Below are 14473 nucleotides of genomic sequence, written 5' to 3'. Positions count from 1 at the left end.
GAATAGAAATAATAGAATATGTTGATATTCTAAAAATCATTAAAAGACAGAAAAGCCATAATATAAGTGGATGTCATATCTCATTATAATGTATAGAAAATGAACAATATAGTTAGGTTAAATACAATAAAAAAGGTTAAGTAAAGTTTCATAGGTATATTACTTTGATTTAGTGGGACACAATTATGATTTATGTATGATAACAGAGCTATATTTTTTCAGAAGGAATGGATTAGCTATAAAAGTTAGCAGGATATTAATTTATTTCATTAAAATTTTTGTTGTAGGAATGTTTATGAGTCTAAAAATGAGAAGCATATTGGAAAGCATTTGGACAAGAATAAAAGGATACAACACAAATGATAATATGTATGTATATAAACCACAGTCTGCTTAACCAGATGGAACAACTGTATGATAACTTTCTGTTATAGGCCATGAAACTTATTTGAAGGTAAAATATAATTATATTTTTGAGTTTTGACTATATGGATATCTGCTTGGGGTTTTGTCCTGCTAAAATCAAAGTAACAGATAAATTCCTGAGACCTGGATAAAAACTTTATTATAAGAACCTAGAGTAAATGATAGGGAGAGCTACTATCCTGGATATGATTTGTATGTTCTAACAGGGAAAGTAGAAACAATAAGGAACCTTAAAAAATGATCAAATCATCTGAGATACTAGCCATAGCATGACTTTTATTTTAGACTCTATAGGAGGACATATGTCAAAGAATTCAAAGAGGAGAAAGGCAAGATCCTTTGAACTGAACCTTTAAAAGGGAAGTTGACTCAAGAAATATGAAGGGACTCTCCAAAAGGAAACTCTGATGTTGAAATTGCAAATGATCTTGATGAGAAAAAAAGGTGAGATCTTTTTGAGATGGTTACATAGATTCAAATTGTTAAGGTCAAATTTTAAAGACACAAAATATGGACCTTAATTGAGTATCTATATTTCAGACTTATATGAATACTGTTAGGAAGATTACTGAATGCTAAGAATGACCTGAGGCCAGTGAAATATTCTAACTTAAAAAAAAACACATTTAGTTAGTTGTATTGGAGGTCAAAAGAGTAAGAAATAAATAACCCAATTGTTTGGGAGTAGATAAGATGATGATAATAAGATGAAGACAGAGAGAGAACATGCTTCTGTTTCTTCTATTTAGGGCATCATCCTAGAAATATCTGAAAAGAAAAGATAGTGGCTTGGTCATGAATCAAGAGTAAGGGATAGAGAACAAATAGTCTAAGTTCTTCACTAGTACCCACAGACTGTTAGGTACCTAGAAGAAGATATTTTGTACATCAAATAGATCCCTCATAGGGCAATTTTATGGGAGAACATAGACCAAAGTCACACAGGATAATATTGTCATTTTGTACCATTGATAAGAACTTATATTTGTTGCAATAATTTCTTACCTAGGAGAGTGTTCTAAGAACCAGAAAGATAAACAAAACATTGCTAGAGGGAGACTGAGAACTAAAGTAAGTCAGGAGATGACAAGAAAGAGGTTGAATATCTTCAAGTTATCTCACCTAAGTGAATTACATCCCAGTGTACTGAGAGAATTTAGGAAAATGACTGCAGAACTGTGAGTGCTCTTTGAGAAATCCTAGAGAAAGGAAAAGGTGCCACAGACACAGAGCAACTAATTTTCACAAAGAGAAAGAAAATGAATTCTGTACTCTCTAGGTCAGTATATTTGATATTGATTCTTGGCTTAGTTCTAGGGTAAATTGTTACTTGTGTGTTTGGTGAGCATTGAGAAAAAGAAATACTGATCATTACTGGTCAGCATGAATTCATTTAAGAATAAGCCAAGTTGGACTAAGATGATTTCTTTTTTTAAATAAGATATTTGATTAATGAAATACTGTAGATACAGTGTCCCAAATGTTAGCAAAGGACTGGACAAAGCTAGTTATGATATTCTTGCAGATAAGATGACTAGATAGACTAGTTAGCGGGACTAGATCCAAAGAGTGTAAGTTAATGATCTGATGTTCAAGCTATAGAGAAATCTCTAGTGATATGTTATAGGATTTATTCCTTAAACCTCGTCTAATCTGTGTTGTTTCAATGACTTGAACAAAGGCATAAATATGCTATCTAGATTTGTGAAGGGCACAGAACTTGATGAGACTAGATGAGCTTTATTAGTTGGATGATAGAGCCAATATCTAAAAAAGGCTTTTGATAGATTGAAACAATAGATAAAATTTAATTAGATGAAATGTATCAGGAATAAATAAAGCCATATTACCAGACTCTACTTATAAATCTCAGTGGTGGAAAACTCTTTGGGCATGCTATGAAGGTGGGGGATCCTTAATCATACAGGAGTTGGACTAGATGACTTCTAAAGTCTGTGAACTCTCTGTGAAATTTCCAATTTAAAAATTAATCTGTGCAGACTTTCATTGGCATAACAATCAAGTATCATCTAGCAATATGTGATTGCCCATCTTTGGTACTTAAAACTTTACTTATAATGATACACTTTGCCAGTAAGTTACAAATTGGATGTGTGGAATTGCTGTAATAGAAAGATACCCTGTTTTTTTTTTACTTGAGGTCAAAGTTGTATTAAAAACTTACTCTGGAATAATCCAGGTCTCTGGGAGTTGAATCCGTTAAAGCTCGAACAAGGGCATTCATCACACTGATTGGTGGAGAAGGCGGTGAGGGCTGGGAAGGTTCCTGCTGTAAAGGGCTCTTTGGTTTGGAAGGCAGTCGACCTCTCCTTCCTTTTAGACTATCAGTACGGACAACTGATTTCAAAAAAATAAAAAATTTTGACCTTCAAAGGCATTCACAGATCATGAGAATCAAGACATATTTTAAAAGATTTTAAAAATCGTTCTTGTGATCTACTGAAGAACAAAGAATTCTAAATAATGTTTATTCCACAATGGAGAACTAGCTAAAAGAATCATTATATAAAGCATCTTCTATCTATAATTGATCATGAAATATTGATTAAAATCAGCTTTACAAAGATTGCCATATTTATTTACACCCATCAATTGACTTTAGAAAACTAGAACGACAATAGTTAAAAAATGTAAAAATATTTGTTAGTAACAATTATTTGGAAGTGCAAATATATCTAGAAATTTCACTACTAAAACATTAAAGCAGAAAAATTTTAATACTTTTAGAGTAAGTGGCTTTTATTAATAAAAAGAGCACAACTTTCTTACCTTCTTTAACCATGCCGACATTGAGACACTTCTGAAATCTACAGTATTGACATCGGTTTCGACGTCTTTTGTCTACTGGACAATTTTTATTTGCCAGGCAAACGTATTTTGCATTTTTCTGCACTGTTCTCTGACAAAATATAATATAGAGAGATAGTTAACTAATAGTTTCTTGAAAGAGCTAGGACCCGACAAGATGTATTTTAATTACAATGTGAAAAGTGACAGTGCAATTCGTATAATTAAATAAATTTAATTTCCTAACATGCTAGCCTGCAGGAAAAACAATTTTATTAGTGTTAGCTGCTGACAATGAAAATCATCTGGGCTTGTTGTGAAGCAAGTCCCAGGAGACAGTCAACTTTGAATGATAAAATAATATCTGAAATTACCAGGTCAATGCATCATACCTTTATGGATTAGATTATGTCCACTTGTAAAATCCCCTTAGGAACAATTTTCTTCTTGCTTTGTTCCCCCTGATTATTGTTGACCTTATTAGAATTCCTTATTAAAATTCTTTGGAATGCTCTTGATTTGCTAAGCTTATTGTGAGTTCAACATCATAGGAACTGTTATGTTAGCCATTGGAGGTAGAGTATAGAAAGAAGGCCAAATTAAGCATTTTTACCATAAAAATTTTAATCATTTTACATTACCCTTACTAATAATAGAAAACTACAATAAGATTTCAGATTTTAAGATGCAAATTAGCTAAAAATCCTTTACAAAATCCTTGTTTCAGTAGTTCATCTTGACATGGAGGTGCTGACTATGCCATTGCATTACTATCTTTGGCAGGTCTTACCAAACTAGAAAGGCTTCAGGTAGTCCTTACAAATGAATTTCATTACTATTAGCTTTATATTAGTTAAGTTAAATTTGGAAGGCTGACTAGAGCAAACTCGGGTAGACTGTCTGCCAAGGCAGGGATGAGTTTGTGATGAATTTCTTTGATATAAATACTCACAACATGATATGAAAGACTCTTTAAAGTATTTGAAGAAAAAATATTAGTGGAGATAAAGTGATTTAGTGACAAATAAATTTAAAAAATAAAATAAAATAAAAAAATAAATTTAAAAAAATCTCATAGACTCAGAGCAATATTTTAACTAAAACTTTTCTTACAATCAAGAATTTATAGAAAAATTCTAACAATATCATCTCAAATAACCAATTTATTGGTTATGTCACACTCAGCAGGCTTAGACAAAGAAGTATTATTTTTATCCAGAATCATAGTTCTTTTTGTATTCTGGATCTGTGATTTAATCAGTGTGAAAAATTTCCTGGTGTGCAAGTTCCTTTTACTCAGGCTATCTTAGAGTGTTGCCTATGGGCACTGAGATACCAAGGACAAGTCATGGTCACACAGCTAGTCTATGTCAGAGGGAGGACTTGAATTTAGGTTTTCCTGACTTCAAGGCCTGACCCTTTGTCCTTCTATACTTCTTTCTGACAATTTTACAAAACATAGCTTTGAAAATAAAACTCTTTCTACATTTAAAATAATATTAGCTTTAAAAGAAAGTTGTGTAAATTGATTAATTATTTATTATATAAGTATTCTGTCTAGAGTTACTTCACCCATCATTACATCACAATAACATTCTCAATATAATGTAATCAAGCTACTACAATAAACATAGATGCACCATTGCTCAGCTTGTGACTTATTGATAATATTTATTATAACAATATTTTTATGGAGCCAACTCTCTCCTGTAATATTGTTTCATCTATAATATCCTTCTTCTAACCAAGTTAAGAGTTAGACAAAGTCTATATTTAGAACAAAAATTTATAAATGATTACAAACCTAGTAGAAAAATGATTTGATACATCAGAGCAGTGTAGAAAGCAAAATCAGATAATATGGGATAAATAGCTTTCTTGTTGTCCATGAGCTTCTTTATGCTTTTTGATAACAAGTTCTACCAGGGTCTTTTAAAAGGAATGTCAATTTTTACCAAGTAACCTGTTTTTTGTTTCAGATATTTTACACTTCATTTAATAAGACTACTCAAATAAAACTTAAGTTCTAACAAGATAATTGTTAAATATACATGTCATAAATAATGTAAATTTCACCTACATAGGTGAATATTCTCAATATTAACAACTCTATCACATACATATGTGTGAATGAGGTAGTGGCATGTGAGTGTGTGTGTGTGTGTGTGTGTGTGTGTGTGTGTGTGTGTACTCTCTAGTTCCTTTTAATGATATTTTTAATAAAGCACTTATACTATAAAATAAACTGATTCTAGACTGGTAAATCTATTCAAAGTTACCAGAATCTAGAGGCTAAATGTTGTTTCTTAGAATGAAAATGTAGCCCTTGCTCCAATGACATATGCCAATTGAATTCCAATGGCATTTTGTTTCAAGTACCTTATACATTTTCTCTAATAGCCTAAAACATATCCTGCATTTATGTATGGCTGCAGAGTTTAAAGAGCAGGAAAGATCATTATGGTTCAATAATTGAATTCCCATCATTAACTGCACTTTATGTAACATTTTAAAAGAATTCACTTTAATGGCAGAATACTACTGGGTAAAAAATGTTTCCATTTTTTAAAATTAACTGGTTATTTTTGATTGACTTACTTATTTTTCCCCTTTTATGTGTAAATCCCCCCCCCCCCCCCCAAGTAAAATAGCTGGAACAAAAAGATGGCTATTCGTAGGACACAATGGAGATTTCTAACTTGGAATTTTATATTTAGGTTTCTCAGTCAACTTTCAATTATTCATGGTTGACTATATTTATGGCTTATCCAATGCCCTTCTTAATTTTCATTTTTCACCTGCTGCTCATCGTCTGGCCTTTTATTTGTTCTTTAGCAGTTCTACCCAGGAAAAGCATAAGATGAGAAAATCCAAGTCAAAGGCATACAATAGCTTAAAAAGAAGCTCTGACATTTTTTTAAGGTTTTTGTAAGGCAAATGGGGTTAAGTGGCTTGCCCAAGGCCACACAGCTAGGTAATTAAGTGTTTGAGACCGGATTTGAACCCAGGTACTCCTGAATCCTGGGCCGGTGCTTTATCCACTGCCACCTAGCTGCCCCCCAATTTTTGATAATAAAAAAGTTTTAAAGCAAATGGAACAAATGAAATTTCTGTATTAATTGTAGATTTCCTTTATCTATGTAATCTCTTTTGTCTGCTGACAATAATAAATTGTCAAGTTTACATCTATACTTATTCAAATCACTTTCCGTCCACTACTCTAATTCCAAGTTTTCATTCATTCACTTAACCTTTTCTCTTAACTTTACTCATTTCTCTCTCATCTTCGAAAAACAACAGTCAGCAAACATTGAGTGAATGTGTGGATTCGAATTTATATCTTGTAAAGATATATAGAAGGGAGATACAGAATCAGGTATGAACAGGGATGACTGTGGGCTTTGTTCAAGAGAAGGTGCAATAATTAAATGTTTATAAAGTCCATGAATGAATAGTTGAATGCAAGACTAAGAGGCTGAATGAGTCAGTTTCTCCTAAGGTCTAAACAAAATCCTAGATCGTAAGATATGCATCTTTACAAATGTATTCGGGCACCTGCCTCTCTTCATTACTAATTTACACCTGGGGAGTTACCTTAAGTACCAGAACTATGAAGATCACGAATAACAGATGCATGGGCTTGGATGCTAAATTTCTGGACAGTAGAATGGAAGGAGTCTAACCGTAGGGTGACTGGGGGAGAGAAGAAGAAGAAGAAAAGAGAACAGAGATGCTCACCTTGAAGAAACCCTTACAACCCTCGCAGGTGCGCACGCCGTAGTGTTGGCATGCTGCGTTGTCCCCACACACAGCACAAGTGCCCTCACCGGAGGAGGAGCTCCTACTGGGCGGTGAAGGGAGGCTGGTATTCTCTCCTAGCAGGCTGGACCCGGCTGAGGCGGCAGCAGAAGGTGTCAGACTCAGTTGGGGGAAAGGCAAGGGACCAGGTCTCTTGGTTATCGGCAGCCCAAAAGGGTGGCCTTCCATGGGGGCTGGCTGGCCCCTAGCAGCAGCCCGGTCCGCGGCTCCTAGTGGGAGGAGATCATCATAGCAGAGGTGGTGGCATCCCACTGGGGTGGGGGTGGGAGGGTGAGGTGGCGAGTGGATCGGAAGGAAGCGGGTTTTCATTGGGGCGTCCATCAGATGACTTGTCGGGAGGCAAGTCTGGGTGGCCTGCAGCTGGTGTGTCTCGTCCCACATGGGCGTCTGCTGCGTGGGGAAGCTGGGCGTGGTTGGGGTGGAAGGGGGAGAGGGCTTGAAGTACATGGAGGTACTGGGCATCACTTCCTCTTCTGAGGAGGAGGAAGCCGGTGGAATGGGCGAATGATAACTGTGGCCCCGGGAATCTTCCAGCTTGATCGGCAGAGGTCGGGAACCCGACGGCTGCATTTGGTACAGGCAAGAGGGTTTGCATTCATAACTCCCGGGATAACCCTCCATGAAGGTGCTGAAGCTGGGCAAGGAGGTGGTAGCTGTGGCTGTGATTTCAGCACTGCTTATGTCCATGTTCAGTTTGGTGTAGTCGGGGTTCATGATCTCTGGGGTGTACTCCGAGACATAGGCATATGTCTGTGCAGCATAACTAGAACCAGGAGGTGAAGGACTATATTGAGCTTGCACGCAGGGCATATCTGCAAAGAAGAAACAAAAAGCTCTCAGAAACAGATATGAAATCTCCCTAAACTAATTAATTAGCAAAGTTATTGCTGTCCCTCCCCCTTCAATCTGTAAAGAAGTCTCCCTCCCTTCTGCTCTATTCCAGAAGAGGTAGAAGCCGAAGCCTGTCGACTTTTGCAGCCACCTAAACCCAAACCTTCTCACTCCCTAGAAATTCCTGACTGGCTGTGCTGTGTCAAAGGGCATATTAGGCAGGCGATGCCCTCTGAAGCCAAGCCCCCAGCTTAAGCATAGTTAATGCCTGAGTCTTCTCTGACATCAGGGAGTCTGGTGTCACTGATTAAGACCCAGAAGGGTTTACTAGAAGACTACTGAAAATTAACTGCACTGGGGTCTTTGACAACCAAGACCATGAATGGACAACTGACAGACTAGTAAATGAGTACTTTGTTTTTTATGAGAAGGAAGAGACCACTTCATTCACCCAGGCACAAACCATTTGTCCATAAGAAACTGAGTTCATCAAAAAGCTGCCCAACATCAGACTTCGTCCCCATAGGGAACAGTGACACATTTATGAGTTAAGACAGAGGAAGTCAATCTGCTTTAGACTAATTTTTCTTCCTAATACTCCCCTTTCCAATAGTTTCACTGAGTGCAGAGTAGCTCTCCTCTGCATCCGGTCCCCCCCCCCCCCAAACCACCACCAACTTCAATCCTTTAGGCTAGGGGGATTGGAAAGTAGGCCCAGAAAATGGACTCTGGGCACTTTCCTCCATCTGCAAAGAGAAAATTCAGCAAATGAGACAATATGCCCATCCCAAGGATATTCTGTGCCTTAGATCATACATACATATAAACATACACATGCATATGATAAGTATATATATTTATACCTGACCTAAACCATATTTTGTGTGACTGAAACAATAAGCCTTTATCAAATTCCCATTCCTCTCCTCACTTAAATGAAGTAAGGGGGGGGGGGAGTGGATGGGCAGTGAGGGAGGAGGGAGGGAAGAGAATCTAAGCAGTACAGAATTAGGATCTATTTCCCTCTCAGTTTCAACCAAGACTGCTGAAACAGTTATTGGCACATAGTGTTCTTAGTTCTTAAAGATGTTCCTATGATGCAACTTTGAGTCACAAAATTTTATAAGCTTAGATAAATATAAATCTAAATAGCCCTTTGCTTTATGGTTTATATGAATGCAGCAACTTGAAATAACTTGTTTTACTTGAAAAAGGAAGGCCAGGTGGCAACAGATTCACATAAAAAAGAATGACAGACTAAAAAAAGTTATTTGCTTTTCCTTTGACAACCTTTTCTTACCCATATTTCCAAATCTCATTGATTTATTATCCTAGGAGAAGACATCTTTACTTCCAAAATGTAGAGAAGAGAGGATTGCTTGCCATCATTTGGGATCAAAAGACTGTTTTCCTTGCTGCTAGGATTGTTAAAATGAAATGAAAGACTAATAATCACTCTTTAATTGTTTTAAAGGAGAGAAAATAATTATAATACAAGGGAGGAATAGAGCCCTCTTTTTAAAAAAAAACCCAAATTAGACTATTAGACTATCCCATCTTCTATAAAACTTCTCTACTGTCCATTACATGACCTTTAATAACAAACTGGCTTTCAGTAGGGATAAATGGGATTCCCCTGGTTTTTAAAAATAAAATTTTTGTTATTATATTAAATGATGATGCCATACTCCTTAAAAGCAAAAAAAAGAGATGCCCCCTATATCTGTGACCAAAATGAGTATGTTAAAATCTAAGAATAACAAGTTGTGGGTTTGTCTGTGATTTTCTTGGGAAAAAAAAAAACAGGATTCATAAAAATGCATAGCTTAACCTAAAGCCCAGGTCCCGTTTCTAGGACATTCAAAACTTCACTATGAAAAAGGAAGCTTACTGCCAGCGACATGATCAGGCTACGAGATCTTGGTTAAGGTTAGCCTTCTCATAGATATCGGGCCAAAAGCCAAGAAAGAGTGACTTAACCATTCCATTCTGCAGTTATCTCCCTTCCCCATCCACCAGGGGAGGAAGAGTTTAGGGTAGGGAGGGCCTTGGGCAGCGGGGTTACCTGGAGGGAATCTTGTGCGCTGAATGATGGGGCTGGTGGTCTCTCCGGAGGAGGCTACAGACTGAGGCTGAGGAGGGGGTGTTGGGCCCAGCGGGGTGGCTGCTGTGAAGCTGCTGTGGTCGTCAGTAGTTCCAGTCTGAGAGCTGTCGCTGGGCTGGCGGCGCTCTTCCGAACTGGGTTCTGTTAGCGTTAGGCACCGCAGGGGAAGAGAGTAAAGTTCACAGTGAGACCAGCTGGGTCTTCAGCCGGACAATGAAACCAGTCAGATGCTAAGGAATCGACATTAAGAGTGACATCTTCCGACTTCGACGCTGCAGTGGTGTTGGGCTAGGTTTTTGTCTAGTTGGTTGGTTATTTGACAAGGGAAAAGAAAGGGGAAATGGGTAGGTACAGGGAAGAATGAAAATTCCGTGAACCATCAATATCCATAAGGACAGTAATAAGCCCTCGTTTTCCAGCTCTAAAGAGCAAACTAATACCTTTCTGGAGAGAAGGCACCTCGGAAAGAAGTAATAAAAGCAACTAAACTTACTGTATCCATACTGTCTATGTCTACATCAGGGCACTGCCTTTGAAAATCCGAAATCATTTCATCAACCAGAAACGCTCAATATTATTCAAAATCCCAACATTTCGGGGATACACATACATATGTTTGAAAGGAATGAACTGGTGGATCAATGAATGTAAATAGGCAGAATGAAGTCTATTTCTCTCTCTCCTGCCAAGGAATACAAATTTACAAGGTGGAGAGGAGGTGCACATTGTTCCTAACGAATGCAAGACTACTCCAGGGAATTGAGAAAAATCTTTGCCTTTTAGTCTAAATGCTAATAGATCTTCGGTTCTATGACCAGAGTTTAGCTTTCCAGGGGTATGGCAAACAAAAATAGAAGACAGTATCAATCAGATACTTGCAGACAACGAGACATCCTATGAATCTGTTCTTGAAGTCTACTTGTATGTTACCTAAGGCACCAATCCTTCAACCCCTCTTTCCTCTCGAATTCCCCTGGTCCACAATCCCGCATATATCCTTAGCGCATATTCCCCCCCCCCCCCCCCCCCCCGCCCCACGATCCACTAAGCTTTAACTCGGGGCTCCTCGGAGGTACCTACACCAAAATGAGCAGTGAAACTTTTCCAGAGCCAGCTTGGGTTCTTGGCTTGGCAAGCCACAACCTTCGACTTGCAGCGCCCCCTTCCACTGGACGAATTTAGGATTTCGCTTTTGAACTTGGAGCAAAAATTTCAATAGTTACATAATCTGCAGGGAGCTTCAGAAAACTTTCATTTCCTATTTAGAAGTGCGGGCACTGGATTGAGTCTGGGAAAGAAATATTTTGGCAGCGGGTTTAAACTTCATATTTCTGCGAAGCTGCGACCGCAACACTCAATGACTGGGAAAGTGGGGATTCCTCAGTTATCTCCCGCCCCTCCCGTACCCTCTGGTCCCTTTAGCATCTGGTAGACCGGAAGCCTTCAGGTCTGTTCCATGTGTAGGTGGTACCTCAACTCGTTTTGTATTGGACGCCTCACTTTTTCCTTATTTTTTATTATCTTTTGCTTATCTTTAGTATGATTTCTTAAAATCTCTCCTCCCCCTGCCGTGGACGAATCTCCGAGTGGTTTCTAACTCGGGAGACACTTTTTCAGCGCCGCTGTTCCAATTCCATTACCATTGAGTTTCACCTGGGTCTCATTTGGGGAGGTGTGCGGTTCATCTCTTTGCACCGAGGTTTTTGTTCCTTCTTGTTCCCGGGGTTAGTCCCCTAGTGAATGAGGTTGCTTTTCTCTCTAAGCTGAGCGCCCTAGGGCTCCTCTCCGCCCCCAAAGCCGCTGGTTACCTAGAAACACTCTCTGCGCCTTTAAACACGTAACATTCCTCCTGATTGCAACCGCCAGAGCCAGGAGCACAGAGCCTCGGGGGCTGTAAATTAGGAAGGAATAACCACTCCTGTCTAAGCGGCTTTCTTCTCCTTATTCAGACTCCAGTGACACCCCTGGGTTTTCCTCCCCTTTGCAACTTTTGGAAGAAACCATGAAACGCAGCATTGTGACTAGGGCACTTAATGGAGTTTCCAACCCTCATCTATTGGTGGACAGTAGGGAAAAGAATTGCTCGAAACATACTCCAGAGGCTGAGTGGGGGACAGGGGTGAGGTTGGTGAAAATGTAACCAAGGTGGAGGTTAGGGTCGATGTATTCTAAATATCTCATTAAACCATCATAACCTTAGCACTCTATTGTTAACAATTACATTTAAGCTAAGTTTCCGAGTCAGGCAGATATCATTTCTTCCATCTTTTGCTTTCTATGAAAAGTTTCATTGGCCCCAATATGGTTATTTCCTGATATACTTCAGTATTGGGGTATGTGTAAAAAGATTTCAGATAATTTACATCTACAACCTCTCTAATGACTTGAAACATTTATAAATGGCGTTCTTTGGAAATATTCCTGGAAAACTGAAAGAAAAATACACACTTACAAATCTGCACAGCAAACAAAACCTTTCCCCACACATCTGTAAGATGTGTCTTTTAGGAGGTACTTTTTAACGTTCCTCTAACTTCTCTCTACCGAGAACTTTCAGTCATTTAAAAAATGACTTTGTTCTGCTCCTTCAGGACCACGAGCTATTTCAATTAACAATGAAAAAAATGGAAAAAAAAACACCCCAAAGTCGTAATTTCTACATCAAACCAAGACTGAAAGAAGAGGAAAACCACACACACGTGCTGGGTCACTAAAGTTGGTAATTACAATTTATTACCTCCAAAAGGAAAAGAATAAATGTGAGAAGAGCTGATGCAGGGCAGACGTGCCTAGAGAAGCCCCCATCTCATTTCATTACAATATGCCACATTCCAACAATTACCACTCTGCTCCTCAGAGCAGCTTTTGTAGCTCCTGCAGTCGCTGCCCCCCGGTTATTTTCCTCTCTCAGCCCAAATCCAATCAACCTACCCTGTAGTTTCCATTAGGTACTACTAACTTGTATCAACAAAATCACCTATTTTCAAGCCTACTTAAAGAAGGAAAATTACTGCCATTCATCACTGGAGCTGCAGCTCCCGGCCGCCGCCGCCGCTGCCGCTGCCGCCGCCGCCGCCGCCGCCGCCGCCGCCGCCGCCGAGAGCATCATTTCCATGACAACAACCAGAGCCTGAAATACCCTGAATAATATCGCTGGAGTAGCGATTGCACAAATCCTGGTCCTCCTCTTTGTTAAGGAAAAAGCCTCTCCAGGAGGGGGAGAAAAAAATCACAGGAACTCCTAATGACCCAGCGGGACTCCTAGGGGGCAAAAGTTTCAGATTAGAGCCCTCTGGACTCCTTACCGAACGACTCACAGGTTGGGAAGCGAAGAGGAGAAAAGCATAAAAAGTTGTCAAAATCAGTAGCTACCAGAGAGCCCTCCGAGCAACTTTTAGCAACTCCCCTAAATAGCTCTGCGAATCTCATACGTACTTGGCTGCTGTGGCGGTTCCGTCTTTATATCGAGTTTATAGAGGACTGCCCCGAAATCTTCATGGGGGAGTAGTAGCCGAGGTCCCGGAAGGGCTGACTTGTACCAAGTGAGGAACTCCGGGAGGCTGCGGGCTCGCAGGAGATGCTGCGATCCCAACTCATGGGAAAGCACAGAGGAGGAGCTCCGCGGGCGCCCCGGCTCCTGCCGCTCCTGAGCCAGGGTATAAGGAATAAACCCAGGGAAAAAAGCAGCCACGCCGCTGCCGCCGCCGCCGCCGGAGCCGCCGCCGGAGCCGCCGCTATCCCCGCCGCCGCCGCCGCTGCTCCTGTCAGGGGTGACAATGTGAACCGGAGGCGGGGTTCGCCGGCGCGGCCGGGCGCCGCAGAGCTCTGTCGGAGAGGTGTGGGAGCGTGTTGGAGAGTCTGGAGTGTCTGTGCGCTGTGTGCTTCTGGGTGTGTGAGTGTGTGTGTGTGTGTCTGGGGATGAGTGTGTGGATGTGTCAGAGTGTGCGCGTTTGTGTGAGGAGAGGGAGAGGTGCTGCTCGCTGGGGGGAGGCAGGAGACTCTGCTCTCCCGGCTGCGCGCTCGCTTGCTCTCTCCGAACGTCATTTATGCCACAGGAGCCCTAGCGGCCTCTCCATAGAGCTCCTGGAATGCGAGACGTCAATGGTGACGCCATGGGACGCTCACGTCACCCTCCTCCTCCCCTCCCCTCACCCCGGCCGGTTCCGCGTGTGTGAGCAAGGGAGTGTGTGTGTGAGAGTGTGTGTGTGTGTGTGTGTGTGTTGTGTGTGAGCGCGCGCGCTCACGCGCGTGTTCTGGTCACTCGCTCTGTTTTACAATGGAAGCCGAGCACAGCTGTCTGTCACTCTGACAGACCCTAGTCGGTAGCTGCCAACCTCTGCAGCACACGTTCGCTTCTTGGACTCTTGTCTGGAGACTGCTCATCCCTGCTTCTAGGCAGACTGTCAGAGCAAGTTGCTTGGGTTGGGACGGAACGGGAGTAAAGAAGACGTGCTGGCACGGCTCCAAGTCTGCTCAGAGTGTCCA

The 14473-nt window shown here is 40.5% G+C and overlaps 1 protein-coding gene across 1 annotated transcript in view; it reads right to left on the bottom strand.

Moving 5' to 3' along the window:
* The window catches only part of NR4A3 (nuclear receptor subfamily 4 group A member 3), a 38753-nt gene extending 24721 nt beyond the window's left edge, over positions 1–14032 (bottom strand). The window contains 8 exon segments of the mRNA XM_074196729.1: positions 2612–2784; positions 3217–3346; positions 6973–7865; positions 9950–10129; positions 13424–13757; positions 13759–13862; positions 13865–13988; positions 13991–14032. Coding sequence (XP_074052830.1) covers positions 2612–2784; positions 3217–3346; positions 6973–7865; positions 9950–10129; positions 13424–13757; positions 13759–13862; positions 13865–13988; positions 13991–14032 — 1980 coding nt within the window.
* Positions 14033–14473: the final 441 nt, after the last annotated feature.

This window comes from Macrotis lagotis, chromosome 8 (assembly GCF_037893015.1).
Source record: "Macrotis lagotis isolate mMagLag1 chromosome 8, bilby.v1.9.chrom.fasta, whole genome shotgun sequence".
NCBI lineage: Eukaryota > Metazoa > Chordata > Mammalia > Peramelemorphia > Peramelidae > Macrotis > Macrotis lagotis.
Note: the sequence above shows the minus strand (reverse complement) of the source record. Positions and strands in the feature narration are given on the sequence as shown.